Source organism: Cariama cristata, unplaced genomic scaffold (assembly GCF_000690535.1).
Source record: "Cariama cristata isolate BGI_N322 unplaced genomic scaffold, ASM69053v1 scaffold35486, whole genome shotgun sequence".
Classification (NCBI taxonomy): Eukaryota; Metazoa; Chordata; class Aves; order Cariamiformes; family Cariamidae; genus Cariama; species Cariama cristata.
The window spans coordinates 16,296-34,739 of NW_009624503.1; the positions used below are offsets into that span (position 1 = coordinate 16,296).

The following is an 18,444-nucleotide window of genomic DNA, read 5'->3' on the forward strand; positions in this document are numbered from 1 at the left end:
CCCCCAAGAAAAGATGGAGAACTGTAACTCAAACATGCTTTCTGCTGGGCAGATATTGTCCAGTCTGCAACATGTGCCACAGTCTACATTTCTGCTATTAACATGGGAGCATTGGTTTCCCTGCCTGTGTACACAGGGCTTTATTTTGTGTCTAAGTTTAAAGAGAAACCTTAATCTCTGGAGAATTTTACAGCGATGTAATATTTTAGAAAGCTCCTTTGTGGTACCTCACCAAAAAGCCAAAGCACCAATACAGCTTTCCCTTGCCCTGCAACTGCATTCAGGGAAATATCCTGCACCTCTTCCACATGCCCCTGCTGCAATGCAAGCACGAGAAAGTAGGAACCTGCTGTAGGCTCAGTGCAATATTTACTAGGGACATCTTTGCTGAATGGTTCTTTTGGTTAAAGTAATTGAATAGAAACTGTAGTAGAGCACTGGCTTTGTAGAATAATTGCATCTCTCTCTGAAAATTGTAGCAGCAGCAGCAGTTTAGCACCAGCCAAATTCAAGCTGCTTTCATATGCCTTTCCTGTGCACTGCTCAAGTGTGTATGTGATGTTCATATGATGTAGCTCTCCTCCATCACCCTGTTTCCCATGGGAGTACAAGAAGAATTGACAATCTCTAATATCTATGCAGTGATATTAGCACTTAGTCTTTTACTAAAAGGATGAGTTAAGCTTGATTGTTAATTTATTTATTTGAGCCTCTGGCAAGCCAGATGGTTCTGCTATTGATGTTGTCATTGAGGGTCAAATAAATATTACTTTTCAAAATTTAGTTTGAAAGAATTATGCATTAAAAACTTTGCTTGGTAAAATTCAACCCTTCTTCCTTCCCCAGTCCTAAACCAGGGTCCAGCATTAAAGCAGTTACTAAATTTATCCATTTAAAGAATACAAATAATAAGGATACCAACACAGCATTAATACAGAGATGGGTGGCTTCCTTAGCAGGAACTTTCTGGCATTTTAAAATACACATTGTACCCATGCACGGTGCTGTGATACTTTGGAACTCCAGGGAGTGATTTCAGCTTTTATCTGCAGGTTAACATTTTGCAAAGAATGGCAGATAGCTTTGGTGATCTTGAAGGATGATCAGCAAAATACTTTGTTTCAGGTCAAGAATGGATGTTATGTTCTGAAGTGCTGTTGTGTGGTATTAAGCAGCTCAACTGGCAAACATTTCCCGCTAGAAATAAAAGTTTTTTTCTGTCAGAGAACTCCAAATGGGCTTCCTGTACACGTATCGTCTTCTGTCCACTCACACTTTGTATGTCACATGAAAAAGGGATACCATCAGTACTAGTGGGTAGAGACTTTTGTATTCCATTTTTTTCAAATATTTTTCAAATATTCTTTAAATTATATTAGTATAAGCTATACCTCTCAAATAGTTTCCTACCATTCCTATTTATTTGCATGTTAATTTAATGCTAGTGAAAGATTAGCTGCAAGAAAGGTAGGCTTATGGTACTGATTACTGTTCTTTCTTGACAAAGTACCAACAACATCCCTGGCTGGGATGACTTAATAGGTCTCTTCTATCTCAGTCTTCTGTGATTCAGCAGTTGACCACCCTAGACACCAAAGTCCTCTGCTAATGCAGCAGTGCAAATTTTTCCTTCCATTGTTTTTCTACTGTGAGTCAGTCCTAATAGGAGACTAAAATTGCGTTTCATTTTCAGTAGCCTTAGCAGCTCTACTTAGACCAACAACTAAGGACTATTTTATTAGCAGCTCTGCTTGTGTCTTTTGTGGTCTTCGTAGATGGTAATCAAATGAGAGGCTCTGGTTTAATTTAGGCCACCCATTTAGGTTACATTTGCACTAAGGTAGGTGCCATCCTGGAACATCAGGGAAGACATACAGTCAGAGCTTCCTGAACTTTAGTTCTGGACTCAGCATTGAGTTCTCTTCTCCCTTGGTTTAACTGTATAACTTGAATTTATCATTCCATACAGGAGACACCTCACAAGGGTTTGGGAAACCAAATTAGCTGGTATTTTCACATCCTGAAGAGAGAAAACCCTAAGTGGTTTTATTATAGTTATGCTTCATGAGGTGGAAATACAGGTCCCTTTAATAGTATGCACTGATTGGACCTCTCATTTCTGGGAAGCGAGGTCTGTAAGGTTGCATTTCCCAATACTGTCTTGGGAGCACTGCTTAAGAAATTGGCCATTGGTACTTGTCACCTCCTGACCTTAGAAAATGCACTTGATTAAAGCGTCTCATTACAAATGTACCATTTTGCCATGCAGCGAGTCTAGGGAGTAGAAGAAGAACGTACAGAAGAACTGTAATTCCAAATCACAGTCTAAATTAAAAGCAGGTACCTGATAAACTAATGGGTGATGTTATCCGTAGGAAGAATGGCTGGAAATGCTGCCTTGTTAATAAACTCTTAGTCCAACAATTAATCAAATAGGTAGTATGTTCTTTTTCTTTAAGACCTCTTTTTTCCTCCATTCTCAAGACAGAACTGAACTCTTACAACGCTGATTAATCACATCCAATTTTGTGGTTATGTGTCCTTATTTCTCCATTCTTCTGTTTCTACAACATTTGTAATTTAGTTCAGAAACTGCATCTGGAGAAGCAAACATCTCTGGGATCACAGATTAGTTTAGATTTTGCTTCCCACTGGAGATTTGTGGGTAGGAGCTGCGATTCCATTCCAAAATCTAATTAAAAAACAGGTACATAGGAAAGTAGCAGACAATCTTACCCATAGGAAGAATGTCTGGAAGCTGTGCTTTGTTAATGAACTGTTAGACTAGGAATCAAATACACAAGCAATATGTGTGGGTTTTTTAGGATTTCTTTCTTCTCCATTCACAAGGCAGAACTCACTGTTGCATCATTCCACACTTACCAAGCTTACTGGAAATCTCAGTTTCTCCAATGATTTTGCAGTGTCAGATGTTATATGGTAGGTGACATGAAAATAGGATCAGTTCAAAAGGTTTCCTGGGATTTTCATTTAGGAATGAATTCTGTAGGACCCTTCATCTCTGTAGTTTTATGGACTGTTGAATTGCATCTGTGGTATATTAGCATCGGCAACACTTTTCTGATGACTTATTGGGCACTACTAATTATATGAAAAAGGCATACAATTTTTAGGTGAAATCTCAGTACCTTCGAGAAAGAGGCCACTTGAGGATCCACCTGCCCTAACTTTGACGCTAGGTTTAGAAATATTTGCCTTAGTGAATAAGATGTTAATTGTCCTCATATTAAAATATATATCATGTATTTTGCACATTCCCAGTGGCTCTTGGAAAATTAAAGCAGACTTGTTTGAATGAGGTACAGAAAGTGGAACAATATAAATCAAATAAATGTATCAGATACAGTACCAGTGCAAAGTTGTCTTGATCTCCATTTCTGGGCTTTTAAAATTGGTGACGACTCAGTGTTTCCAGAAGCTGAAGTCCATCTTGCCAACACTGTGCTTACTTTGCCCAATTAAAGGTAATTGACTTATAATTGTTTTTACAAATGAAAACACATTTTTGCCTTTTTTTGTGGGGTGTGGGAGGACACAAATGCACAAAAGAACTTCAACTGTGTTCATGCTGCCTTGAAAAGGTGCCAAAAATCACATGTGTAATTAGGGATTCTGTTAAAAGTGTAATTCCTGCACCTGTGAACATTTTTTGGCACATAGCTTTTTAAGTCCTTGCTTTTCTTCTCATTTTTCTCATTTTCTTGGCTAAGAATTAAGTTCCTTTTCAAAGGAAATTGTCAAAGATCTTTTGGGGTGTATTTTGTTCTTTGTTTAAGCCCAATACAAAAAGGCAGTTCCTTCTGCTTTTGTTGGTGTGTGAAATACTCTAAAGCATATTATTAGACCCTGTTTTATTTGACACCTGATTACTCATGGCAAAGCTCTTTGAGATCCTTCAGGATGAAAAATGATACAACAGGTTATGACAGCATTCTTATAAAGTAGGTTTGTTCTTCCAGTCCTAAAAGTAATGTCCGGGGCACTTTATGTTTTGCATCACATAGATTCAAGTATTGGTCAAGTTCTAACAAAGCTAATGATAAACTCTTTTAGTTAGATCATAGAATCATAGAATGGCTTGGTTGGAAGGGACCTTAAAGATCACCGATTTGAACCCGCTGACACCTTCCACTAGACCATCTTGCTCAAAGCCCCATCCAACCTGGCCTCGAACACTTCCAGGGATGGGATAGCCACAGCTTCTCTCGGCAACCTGTGCCACTGCCTCACCACCCTCACAGGGAAGAATTTCTTCCTAATATCTCAATCTAAACCTTTCCTCTTCCAGTTTAAAGCCATTGCCCCTTGTCCTGTCACTCCAAGCCCTCCTCAGCTTCCTTATGGGCCCCCTTTAGGTACTGGAAGGCTGCTCTAAGGTCTCCCCAGAGCCTTCTCTTCTCCAGGCTGAACAACCCCAACTCTCTCAGCCTGTCTTCACAGGAGAGGTGCTCCAGCCCTCTGATCATCTTCATGGCCCTCCTCTGGACTCGCTCCAACAAGTCCATGTCCTTCTTGTGTTGGGGGTCGCAGAGCAGAAGGCAGTACTGCAGAGGGTCTCACCAGAGCGGAGCAGAGGGGCAGAATCCCCTCCCTCGAGCTGCTGGTCACGCTGCTTTTGATGCAGCCCAGGATATGGTTGGCTTTCTGGGCTGCAAGTGCACATTGCTGGGTCATGTTGAGCTTCTTGTCAACCAACTCCTGGAAGTCCTTTTCCTCAGGACTGCTCTCCATCCATTCTCTGCCCAGCCTGTATTTGTGCTTGGGATTGCTCTGACCCATGTGCAGGAGCTTGCACTTGGCCTTCTTGAACTTCACGAGGTTCACATGGGCCCACCTCTGCAGCCTGTCCAGGTCCCTCTGAATGACATCCCTGCCCTCTAGCATGTCAACCACACCACACAGATGGGATGGAGAGAAGAGCAAAGAAGTCATTATCACCAGATGATGTAACAGGATTTTGTTTGGTGGATTCTAAAGCAGTTGGAAACAAATTCACGTATTGGGTAATTTTATGAATGGGTCTGGATTGATTTATCAAACATTAGTTCTTCTTCACCTTTGATAGGTGCTGCCTCTGAAGATCACAGTATTCATCTGTTGGTTCTTCCAGGCTACTGCTGACTTTAACAGAAACTGAATATACTGAAAATATATATCTGTCTGCAAACAGAACGAAGAAAGAAATGTATCTCAAAATAACAGACTAGAGATCTGTCTAGGCAGCCATTCACCAAGCCTAGGTCTTTTCCACAACACTCTTACATCTTATGATACAACAAAGATATTTATTCATTGTGTAAATTGTCCGGAGCATAAGGAGGAAATGATCAAGGTGGAAACATGCATTCACTACATCTGCTCTTGGTCACAAAAGAAAGGATATCAATACTTTTTTAGGCTAACACATTAATGTACTAAAATAAACTTGGAAATTGATGCAAGAGGTCAGCTGAAGCAGCAAAAGACATGCTTGGCTGCAGACTTCTATATCCCATGTCCTTTTCCTAATTCTTATTTAAGTACTGTGATCCTCCTCCAGAGAAGTAATCAAGTACGTACATAAGTCCATCCATATCCAACAAGTGTAGACGTATGCTTCATGTGCCATCTTAATTGCTTAATCAAGCTCGCTATCCTGTGAGGCACAACCATACATATTTCTATCAGACCATAGGATTAAAGAAGCATTACTGTCCGTTAAAAACATGGTGTCGGGATATGACTGCATCCATGCAGCATCCCCACAATGTGATAATTCAGGCAGCAACCACTGTCATAAACAGACTAAATCTTACCTCTTTATTTTCAGATATCAACAACCTGTGTGAGCTTGCTTGATGGACATAAACACACATCGTTGATGATTTTAGGAGAACTTACATCAAAGAGGGTTGAAACATTTAGTCACATTTGGAATCAGTAATTACAAAAAATGCAGGCATGGTCAGTTCGTTTTACAGTCATTAGTTTTGTGGATGATTTTAGCATTGAAGTACTATGAATTGGTATAGTGTCACTCTCATAAGAGACCAGTGCAGTATTCTTATTATTTTCAAGTGGCAGGAAAAAGTCTGAGTCTATTTGAGCTAATGTTTTGTATGCTGTTTGTAAAGCATGTCATAGCAACAGAAATTTTAGTCTGTTTTCCTTAGTTTTATATCATAAAGCACTTAAAATTACTTATTACGCTAGTACTCCTGTGGGTTCTACATCTAATCCAAAATAATTGTGGTTTTGCAATCTTTTCCACTATAGGCTTCTAGTACTAGTTGTCTGATTATGCTGTGGTCAATGTTTTTACTCCACACATTAAAAAAGGAGCAAAATCCTTGATCATAATTGAAGGTGTACATATTTGGCCAGGTACTTACCTGGTCCTAATTGACAGCCTGAATTGTACAGCATGGTCATCAAAGTTGGCAAGAGCTTGTATGAATAATTCAGGGCATTGAAAAATATTTTATTTACAGGTTTGGTGACAAAATTAACAGCAATGAAGTAGTTAAACAATCGGAATTGGCTTTTTAGTTAACACCCCAATAAGATGGAGGCTGCAAGTTCACTGTTCCTCTAGTCTCATTGTTTCTTTCCACTGGCTGCAGACTCAGCAAGACAAATGTGCATTAGTTTATACTGTCAAGGCTATCTTTGCAAGCAGATGGGCTGGAAATCTAATTAAAAAAAACCCAAAAGCTTTGATTCTGGCAAAAAATAGCAAAATCTGTGGGACAACCCTAAATCCTCTGAATTAAATGGATGTTCTATGTCAATGCAGTTCTATTGTCCCACTTTATAAATAAAATATGAAGGGCTCTACTTTCACATAGACCCATAAATGTGCTCATTTATGAGTTTAATAAAGCATGTGTATTCAGTACAATTAGATAAGCATATGTATAGAGCAATAAATGCTCCCTATATAAAATCAGCAGAGAATATAGCCCAGCATGGATAAATAAGCACATGCTTAGATTATTAAGTGATCTCTCTTAAGCTTTTGTGAATTAACCATGAAGTGGCCATGACTATTTGCAATTTGTAATTCTCCTGCAATTATGTATCCTACCTGTGTCTGAAAATGTGGTAAATATAATACATTCATTGGAAGAATGCATTAGCCTCCATAAAGAAAAGTATGGTAACACTCATTTTACAGATGAAAAAAAAACAGAGGTAGAGTTGAGCTGTAACAGAAACACAAGAAGGAGGTGAGCAACCCAACTAGGATTGCCTGCTAACTTCTGTACTTTGGTGGTGGCAGAGCACTGGAACCGGCTGCCCAGAGAGGCTGTGGAGTCTCCTTTTCTGGAGATATTCAAAACCTGCCTGGACACGATCCTGTGCAACCTGCTGTAGGTGAACCTGCTTTGGCAAGGGGGTTGGACTAGGTGATCTCCAGAGGGCCCTTCCAACCCTGACCATTCTGTGATTCTGTGATTCAGTTTCATTCCCTGGACTGCAGTGCTCCAGCCAGATCTAAAAAATTAATACATTTCAAAACCATAATTGAAAGGAAAATACTTCATTTATTTGTGTTATCTCAGTGTCAGGGAGTTACACTTAGTGAGCTTTTGTTATATGGGGTGATGTGTCCAATGTGAGGCTAGAGGTTTGCAGAGCAACTGTGAAATGCTTTCTGTTATTTCTCACCAGTTGTTGTCCTGGGGGTGACTGTGGTGATCCAACTTCCTACAGAAACCCGCTGCCTCAGGCCCGTTTCTACACAGGATGTTATTTTGCATTAGTTTAACTCACAGGTACGAAACCCATTAGTCTGGTGGAAGAGATGTGGCCTGTGACATATCTTTGATGAGTCTCTTCCAGATCAAATGAGCCACTCAATATTACACCAAATATCCTTAGGTGCAGTGCTCCATGAACCTGCTCTGTGAATTTTATTACCATGGACTGTCTGATATCTACAATAAATTGTAAGAGTTTTCTGACTAGCAGATTCCTCTTGTTCCTACCCTGCATACATTAGTTTGTCAATATAATTTTCAGGTCTGGCAGCAGCAAAAGCACCACCTGGGGTATGCAGTTCCTGAGATGAATAGGGTGATACATGTTCACATGTGGCACTTGTAGATGGACTTGCCTGTGAAGTTTTATTGTGCTTTTGATAGAAAAGCAATATAGCTAATAGGGGAAAGGGAGCAGGCAGTTAAACCAGGCAATTACTTTTCAGAGCATTTATCTCAACCTGCTTTAGTTGATGAAACAGTTGCTCTGTGTTTTTCCAATTAGTGGTGACTGATGAGAAGAGATACTGATGGACAACTGAAGTTATTAGTGGTCGTGATGGAAATTCACGACCGTAAGGGAAGTGACCTTAAAACTGTGTTGGCATGACACCAATATGTGAGTTCCCATCAGGGTGGGAAAGTGCCTTAGCATGATGGACTGTAAAACAGAGGGTACTGCACACAGGCGTCTAAGGAGCTCAATCTCCTACAAAGGTGAGAGCACCTGAGGCTGGAGAAATACCTCAAGTGCTCTTGGGAAGACAGGCAGAGTGTTAGCTCAGAGACTGAGTCAAGGTCTGCATGGTTATTGCCAGGTTTTGGTTCTGTTATTCAACTGTTGGATTCATCTTTGCTCTCCAGAAGCTTTTTGGATCCAGCTTTCTCACTCAGGGAGTCAAAAATACCTTTTGGGTCCTCTGATCCCTTTGACATACTGAGTTATTGACTTGTTTGTGCTCAGTCAGCATCAGTGACTTTGATCTATCATACATTTATGTCTCCATACAAATAATAAGGGATACTCCACATCAGGTAGCTTCATTGACGAGGCTTAGTCCCCTTTGCTAGACAGAAAGAGAGAGCCTGGCCTTGCTAGGAGACAGATTCAGAAAAAATCGAATGTGAGCTAGATGTTTTGAAGCTGAATTGTGAATACATCACACAGTATCCACTGTCTCTTGAGGACTTTTTATCCTCTCAGTGCCGTCATGGTAGTTATTTGAAAGAATGAGTAAAGTCTGCTGTGTAAAGTAATACACAAAAATTGATTTTACAAGTGTATCTTGTAACATAGGTTGATTGTGTAGTTTCAGAGCAAGCCCTTCTGGATGTAATACCACAGGCAGTCTTCACCCAGCCTGTCATGGCAGGAAGTATCTATCTGATAAGTGAACTATTTTTGGTAAATCATTGTGCCTACAAAGACACACTTTGTTTGTATACGGGTGGAGCTCAAAAAAAAAAAGAGTGCCACGGATTTCTTAGTCATGGTCAGCCCTCATTGTCCAACCTGGGGAAAATGGAGGCATCAGCTTTTAAATTGTACATTTCTAAAGAGAACTCAAATTCTCACATAGTCTCTTAGCAAAACAGACTCATTGCAGGGACTGCAGAGTGTTTCTGGGATGTAGCACTCAACCTTTCCTTCTAACAGATGCACTTGAATCCAGTGTGCATCCCTAAATAAAACAAGCACGTGGACTCCGACCAAAATCTTGTAAGCTTCAAAGAATGGTTGTACCACTTCTGTTTAGGAGATAAAAAGTGGAAAGCAAATCTCATGTTGAACTCTGCACCACAAATGGGCAGAAGCTAAGTTACTTATTTGTGGAAGAATCTGCTCTTTTGAAGTGCGGATTTTTAAATGAAGAAAAATCCCAAAACTTTAGAAATTTCTCACCAAAAATACCTCTAAAATATTGTGTCGATCAAAATATTTTGTTTTGATAAAATTCAAAGTTTTTGTTCTTTATTTTATGTTGTCTGATCAAAAAAGAACAAAATGAAAAAAGACTTTTCATCTGAAAAGGCCTAAACAGAATATTTTGCTGTTATAAAAGCCTTTTTTCAGTTTTTAATTCAGTACGCACTTTCATGAGAACCTGCACTCATCGTGAAACATCTTATTTTGAATTAATGTGTAATTTCTCATTTTCCTTCCTTAGTTCCTTATTTTATTTACAGATGTTCTGTAAATGGATGTACATTGCTCTCTGGTACTGCCAGGAGCAGCATAGGAGAACTGATGAATGCTTACTATAAGAAACGTCAATACTGCTTAGAAAAAGTGATTTTAGCATCTTTGAAGAGTATTTTTTCCTATCCTCATCTGTGAGCCCAATCAAGCCCTGGATCAACTGTGCTAGTCCCAGAGTGATTATACCCGCTTACATCAGGACTGAATTTGGCATGGTGTCTGCCTCTGGACATAGACTGGGTTTCACCAGGTGCTGCTGTCTACTGTCTAAACCTACATTAATCATTCTTGACATGAGCCGAACATGTTTGCAGGCTTATTTATGCTATAAAAGGTCTTTCCACTATGGGTAACTCTGCCTCCCACAATGCATTTCAACAAAATGTATGTATTTGCAATCTGGAGGCTTTCCATTCTGGGGTGACTGTGTTTTACTATGATGACTGGAATTCCTGGAACTGTTCACCATGCTCCGTTCACTCACTTGTTAAGTCACTGATGCCTTGAACTGATAAATCAGGATCCTGGACCTAAAAGCCCCAAGCAGTCATTGCCCAGATGAAGTATCCTTTTCCTTATGTGAAAATCTGGCAGTGTTGACTGTAGACTAAACTTTATAGCGACTGCATGTGAAATGGACTTCATGGTCTCCTTGCTTGAAATACTAAAAATGCTTAAAGTGCAGACAAAAAGATATATTTATTTTTTAAATCCTACTCGTTTGGCTGTGCTAAACATATATATTTATTTCTCACCTGGAATCCAATGGATTTGAATCTACAAACATATTCTCAGTAGCCTCTGCTCATCCAAACCTTTTCAAGAATGGTATGTTTATATTTCAACACAACTCTAATATTTATTTTTTCCAGCAAATGTCGATAACATGTAATTTTCATTTAGTAAAGCATTTTTGGTTTGTTTCTGCTAAATCATCTCAAATACAAGACTTTAAGTGCTCAAGAGATAGTTGAATGGTACTTACTGTTCAAATATTTCTTTGTTGTAGTAACAAATCTTTAAATGTAAGCCTACTTCGACAAAAACAAAACCGTGATTAATTTCGTATTTATGTCAGCAGCTGTTTCAAGGAAGACCTGCCAGATATTGATCCAAATGTAGTAGATGTGCAACAACAAAAGGGGAAGAGGGTAAATGGGTTTATATGAAGGCATCATTTACCAACAGAAACTTAATAGGAATGTGAAAAATTATAATATTTGTCCTCCAGATTTGGCTTTAACAGCTGCAATCAAGCATTCTTGGACACAGCTGTGTTTTATATCTTTGCTATTTGAATGAAGGCAGGAAGCTTCTCAAATAGTGTTTATTTGCTCAATTAAATAGGAGGACTAATGCCTGCAGAGCTCTGGGTCCCAGTTCTGGTCTGGAGTGTAATGATGTAGATCAAGATTTTTACCTGGGTAGAAGACAGCACAACACAACCCTGCTGAATGCTGACAAGAGATACCATGTGGGACTTGCACCTCTCACAACAACTCTCAGGAGCTTGCATGGTCATGGTTATATGTTGGGAAAAGGTTTTCTTACGCTTAGCTGGTGTCTTCCTAGCTTATATCATTTTACAACAGAATTGCTTTACCTTCAGAGCCATTTTTCATAGAAGTAAAAATTAAGTACCAAAATAAGTTACTTGCTTGAGAATAGCAGGAGCCCCTGTTCTGGCACCAGTTAGCTTCTGCCAAAATATTTGGGTTTTTTTCTGTCTTTCTGTTCCCTTCTGTTGACATGGGGCCAGAGGCGGGGGTTGAATGTGGACATTGTGCAGCGCACACATCTGCATTCTTGTGCCATTTGCAATCACACCTCATGTCCCCTAAGAGCAGTGGCTGGAAACCAGAGACAGGAGGTTTGTCTCTGACTGGACCTCACTGGCTCCAGTTCTTTTTACAACATGTCACTGAAATTTCTCTAGATTGCTGCTTTATGTCCAGCTCCAGCCAGTGTGAAACTGGCTTTGATTTCTTTCTGTCTCTTTTTAAATAAAAAAAGTGAGAATGAATGATTCCTTTTCAGAGCTGAAAGAGAAGAAACAAATTTAGGTCACAGTAAAGAAGAAAGAATTAATTGGAAATGGAGGCTGGATTACTGTTTCTCCTCTAATTACAAAAAAGCATTATGAAACCAAGTTAGAAAATGTCAGAAGGAAAATTTAGGATGAAGTCTGTCTACCTACAGTCTTTTAGGTAGCTGAAGTTCTCTGGTGGGAACTTTCTGTGAATTGTTCCAGAGTAATGGTGCTCTCAGGATGTGCATCCCTGACTTCCTCTGCTGGTCACTGATATACCGGCACGTAAGGGCGACGTGAGGATTAGCAGTTATAGGTGTCCTAGGATCCTTGAGAAGACAAATTGCCTCATCAAGCCAACAGCCACAGTCACTAGGGGATGTGGGTGACAACTCAGACTGACGGTGTGAAAGTTCAGGAACACACCTGGTAACTGAGGTAATGAGTAAGGTACATTTTGCTGAGAAGTATTAAATGGTGTAAAATATTTTAATAAATAATGCTGATTCAGGAGAGCTTGACAAACAAACAGGTCTAATAGAAAGGATTTTATATGGTCTCCTAAATGTATTGGGAAGTATATTATGAATCTAGTTGACTGACCATTTCTGTTGACAAGGTGATCTTGAGGCTCAACATGGTAATGTAGAACCCAAGTATGAAAGTCAGTAGGTGATGCTGATTATACACCTCCCCATCTAGCTTCATTTTCAAGCTGAGTAAACAAACCACAGACAAGATGAATAAAAAATTGCAATTGATCAAAAATATTAACACATATGTTACAGAAGTGATCCTTGGCATATTTTGATATGGAAACTAGACGGCGGAGTTAGTTGGGTCTGAGTATGAAATGAGGCCTTTGGTATATAACAGTCTGTGCTTGGAGGCTTTCACATACCCATTTTTCTCCTCTTCCTCTCCCTTTTCCGCCCTCAGCTTGTGAATCAGTTGGCTGACTACAGCCACATTTGTCAAAGGAATGGTGATCTCAACAATAATTAAGTTCCTGCAGATTTTGTTCTTACGAATTGATGGTTGTAGAGCTACTTGTTATGCTGAGAGCGTCTCCTGACAAGGTTATGCTGACCCTCCTTAAAGGAGATCTTGCTCTCATTTTTAACAAATCATATTTTGAATGAGATGCTATACATGTCAGATCTGTGCTTTTAGTGTTCCAACAGGCGTGCTGAATGTGCTTCTTTGTCATTAACTTATGACTGCAAAATGGAAATGGAGATATTATGTTATTTCAGCTAATCAGGTGCTGAAGGTTCTAAATGCCAGAAGCTTTGGCCAAACCATAAGGATGAAAAATACACATAATCAATGATAGGTATTTGAAAGATTAATCAGAAAGCATGAAGTCCTTAAACTCATTTGGTACCCAGAAAGCCAGCTCTTGCCAAAGAAAATACAATTTAGAATATGCCTGAATTAAAGAGGAAATTTGAGAAAATAACCTTATGAAAGTACCCTAGAAACCAAAACAGAGGCATTTATTTTGACAAAATTATCACATCTGCTTTTGAGTTTCAATTTTATGCTTTTTTTTTTTTTTTAATCCAGAAGATAAGTATTGTTTTCATAAATATTCTAGGGTATTTTTATTAAACTTAGAAGCTCGTCTTTGTCTTTGCTTACAAGCAGTGTAGCAACTGAAATGACATGTCAACTATCAAATATTTTGTGCTCACCGTTGCAAATCTGGTCCAGATGAGCACAGCCAAAAGGCTGATGGATTGTCCAAATACCTTGATCTGAGTGTTTTCTCCAGTTTCTGGTCAAATATCAATACCGGAAAAAATTAAGCACCACAATCAACATTAATTGCCATCCTGAAATGATTACTTCTGCATAATAGATACATGGATTGATGTAGCATCTTGGGAGCCAGGGGTAAAACATGTCTTGCTCAGACAGTGTGGAGGAAGCTTGATTGCTACTGATGCTTTTCCCGATCAATTGCTAAACTGGGAAGGGTTTGAGTTGTTGCTTTTAAACAATAAATTTAATAAGCATGGCTAGACTATTCAAAAGGAACCTAGGGTCATTTCCTCTGTACATGTTGAGGTAACTGAAGAAAAATGACTGACTGTCGAAGATGACAAATATTCACAGATTGCCCTCACTCACCAGAGTTTATGGGTGCTTCATTATGGCTACACAAGGCCAATTTTTAAGGGCCCTATCAATAGCTGTAAATATTTGGATATTACAACTTAAATTCTGACCTTTTTTAGTGTTTTTTTTTGGTTTTTGTTTTTGTTTGGTGTTTTTTTTTTTTTTGGTAACTAAATTTCTTATGAGGTATCCCCACATTTATGTAAGCCTTTTGTACTTTCACATACATGTTCAGTTCTGGTTTTCAGACTGTTATTACTTATTATTTTTAATTCTTTGTATTTGCATCTATAGTTTCCTGAAGAGTCATTTTTTGGAATTCATTCTAGACAGCTGAAGACTGTAGTACGAGTATAGGTACCTGGAGACCTCCACCAAGGCATGCTCCTTAGACAAATACAGCATGGCAGATGGTCCTTGCCCTGAACAGCCTACAATCTAAATAATTTTCCTATCTCCCTCTTCTTTCTCTGAGGTATTGGTACCTAATTAGTATCCAGCTGCCTGCTTGTATAGTATAAGTGCTCTCAAAGGCAAGCCCTCTCCACAGCATGCTGGGCAACTGAAAGTAGAAATAATGAGCAGACTGCTTTCTGGCTTGCAACAGTTTAAACACTGTTAAGTAGCAGTTTTTGACAAGCAGGTTTAGAAATCAGGTGCTGATTTTCTACAAAGAGTCTGAGAAGGACATGTGGAATTATCACTGTGTCAGGGAGATCAAATTCTGTAGATGAAACTACTGACCCACAGGTCTTGTTACAGGTTAGTACTATTCATATCATTAAAGAAAAAAATTGCAAGCAGAGCTACTTCTGCAAGACTGCGAGCAAGGTTCTTGAAACAGAGTTAGATTTGCTCAAAATTATAAATACCATCCATTTGTGCATTATATGCACTACATTTGAAAAGGGGTACCCATCTTTTCACTTTTTTGATTTCCTACAGGAGCTTACATGCCTATGTGACCAATCAAGTAGGGAAATCTTCTTTGTAATTAAAAGCATTGTATTGAGTTTTGTATTACTAGTTAAATAGTTGTTACTCATTGATGTGCTTTGAACCTAAGAAATCTATGATTATTCTTCTTCCTTTCCTCCATCATCACTGCATCCTATCAGTTTCATACTTGAAAATGTGCTAAGCTTGTTGAAAATTTGGTCTAGTGTGTGGATAGTACTGGTAGGGAATGACTGATTATTGCCTCTTCCAGGTTGTCCTGGAAGCATCTTGATACCTACCCATGGGCTGATGTCCCAGCCTGGCCCACAGAGTCAGCAGCTGTTCTCCTGTGTCCACCAATCGTTACCCTTTCTTCTTCTGCTGAAAACATACTGTGAAGTCTCCAAAAACCTGAAAGTAGGGATTTAGGGTGTTGTGGAGCATTTTTTCACACACGTGTGCTTAGGCATGGTGCGCTGATGGGAATGAGTGGCAGTACTGTCTGCTTCCTCCGCTGCTTCTCTGCACCTCCAGGGTCCGGAGAGGCTGTAAACCTTCAGGAAACACAGAATCCGCCCCATAGTTACATCTCTCTGGAATATCTATCTTACTGCAGGCTGAACTTCCAGTTATGGTGGTATGAAATCGTGAGTGTAAAGATGATATCACACTGCCTACGCTCTAAAGCTGGGGGCAGGGTCTGATTTTGGGTCTGTTTGGGTCTAAGAATTCAGTTCAGGTTCATAAACAGAAGACTGCAGTCGCTCAGGACATTCCTGTTCTGCTTACTGAAACAGGTTTTTCTGTTGTTCATCAGAAAGTATTAAATTAAGTTAATGTTTTAGATCAGATTTGGTAAATTGTCAGATTGGCAGCAGCCATGGGGAGCTGGAATGAAATTAATCTTGGCTATGGCTCGCTGTGGTTGCAATGGGGCGTGTGGGTATTTATTTATTTATATCAGAATCGACAGACTGCACTTACCTGTTACTGTGTCTGGTGCCCGTATGGCTCCTGGATCTCTTTGTCAAGTGCTTGAAGAAAAATCAATCCTTGGAAGAGTCAGTTCAGTATAACAGGGATTGGTGACTTGGCAGAAATTACTGAAGACCCTATAAAGCTTTGCAAGAAGAAACCCCAAAACACAAAACCCTTTCTATTCATCCCTTTCTGATTTGATTCTTTGTCTCAGCTCTTGTTCCAAAGGGCGAGAGGCAGTAGCACCACCAACAAAGCTTCTTTTACAGCCTTTTTTGGCATTAGTTATGGAAGGATCAGATGTCTGACCTTTCAGCAGTAGGTGAAAGGAGAATAAAAAAATCTGTATTCCTGACAGTGTTTGGAAGTGCCTGGTCTCCCTAGTTTTCCTTTGCACTGACTGTTATATGCAGCGTGCTGTAGATGTGCCAGTAAAGTTAAGGCAGAGGACCAAGCTTGTTGGCTTGGACTGCTCCTTCCTGGCGCTAAGTTCAGACTGTTCAAGTTAGCGGACTCTTTTAACATGGCAAAATCCACTTCGCCATGGGGTGGTCCATCTGTGCACAAATCTTTCTAGATACTGGTAAGGTTACCAAGGACTTTTATTTTTAAATTATATATGTTAATCCAGTGTGCCTGCTGTGAAAGATATCCCTGTCCTTGTTCCAACCCAGAAACCTAGTTGTAATCTTTATAGGGTTGTTTTCAGCAAGATATATAGGAGCTGGATCTTATTAGCAGAAAGAGTGCTTTAAGAATTTAGAGAGGTAGAGTACAGTGAAAATCATCATGTGTGTTTTTGCACTGAGAGTATTCGTGTGGAGGCTAAACAGAGTCCTACAATTTCTGCATTATAACCAATCTGTCCTCAGCATATTTCAGATTCATTCCTGTGATATCAACACTTGCTATTTCAAATTATATATGCCTTTATGTCCACAATATTGATCCTGTTTTTGCTGATGGCCAGTTTGCAGGAAGCTCAAAGGTGCTATAATCATGTATTAAAGAGGATTTCTTGTTCTTTACCTCACTGTTGTGTACATTATACAAAATATGTTCATGTTCTGCTATGTTTCTCTTCTTTCTCAACTGTTTGTTCTGTTTTCATCTTCCTGTTTTCTTTCCACACTTTCTTTCTTCCAACAGCTTCTCCTTCTGTGGAAAAGGCTGTGACCTCCATTTCACCTTAAAAAAAAAAAATAAATTAGATCAGTCGGTGGACCATTCTGGCATTTTTAGTGCATCATGAATGAATTTTACTCATTTACCATACCAATAATATTACTGGGGATGGGAAATTTCAGATTTTGTGCAAGTGCTTGAGGCGTAAAGCAGACACCATAGCTCTCAAGACTTCAATGCCATGCATGGCAGAAATATTAGCTGATCAGTCAGAGGAGCAGACACTTCCTAAATCTCATGGAATGTTGGATACTGCACATGGAGGATGACACTTTTGAGCCATACCTCTTTTTCTGAGAAGCGATACTATGTCCCTGGAAAAGTTACACTGAAAGCTACCCTGATTTGACTTGAATCAACATGTCCTTTTATTTTTTCTGCTCTATTCTCCTGAGGAAAAAGGGAAGATGTGTTTGCAAGCTCTGGTATTTTGGGGCCCCAGGCATTGCCAATGACCAAGCCAGATAACTGTCTTGAACTTTTGAGAAGGGAGGAGCACAGGCTGGCAGAACCGTATGACTGCAGATTGAAAAAGATATTGCAACATTTGGAAGATCAATCAGGAGGGAAAAGGGCCCCAATTTTAACAGTGCACACGCTGAGTCACAAGGACCTTCCTTACAGGGAATGACTGCCAGGCACTTTTCTGGAAATTACACTCTGTAAAAAGCTCTCAAAGGAGCCTCTAAAAACGAAGGCACCCAAATTTACAAGTTGCCATCAATGTTAAGGCACGGGACCCTGCTTGTTGGCTTTGGCTGTGGATTGAATTCAGTATGTTGAAAGCAGAATCCATTGTATGTACACATAAATAGCTTTTGTACAGGTATATTTGATTCTATTTTTAGTTGTGTGAAAGTATGTATGTTTTCAGTGAAAACTATTTGGGAAATTAGAGATTAAACTATAATATATACACTTGAATGTCATGTAAATTAGATTATGGTAAAATTAATAGAGCCTTTCATATAGCCTTTATGCTGTACTACCTTTTGCCTTTTATTTTGAAGTATATCATTCCTTGCTTTGGTCTAAAGTACTGAACACTAGCAACAAAAGTTAAGTCTCAGTGTGGCTGTCCACAATAGTAATTATCTTGATATGCTTTTATTCCTACAGCGAAGATGTTTGTAAACGAGGATTCACTGTTATTATCGATATGAGGGGATCCAAATGGGATTTGATCAAGCCTCTCCTAAAGACTCTTCAAGAAGCCTTTCCTGCTG

At 39.3% G+C, this 18,444-nt stretch overlaps 1 protein-coding gene across 1 annotated transcript in view; it reads left to right on the plus strand.

Annotated features, from left to right (window-relative positions):
* Positions 1 to 18,444, plus strand: part of LOC104164008 (kalirin-like) — a gene marked incomplete at both ends in the record, with an annotated part of 33,419 nt that overhangs the window by 10,182 nt on the left and 4,793 nt on the right. Inside the window, one exon of the mRNA XM_009703193.1 lies at positions 18,338 to 18,444. This exon is cut by the window's right edge and continues 104 nt beyond it. Within this exon, the coding sequence (XP_009701495.1) occupies positions 18,338 to 18,444 (107 nt within the window). The remainder of the gene's footprint in view (positions 1 to 18,337) is intronic.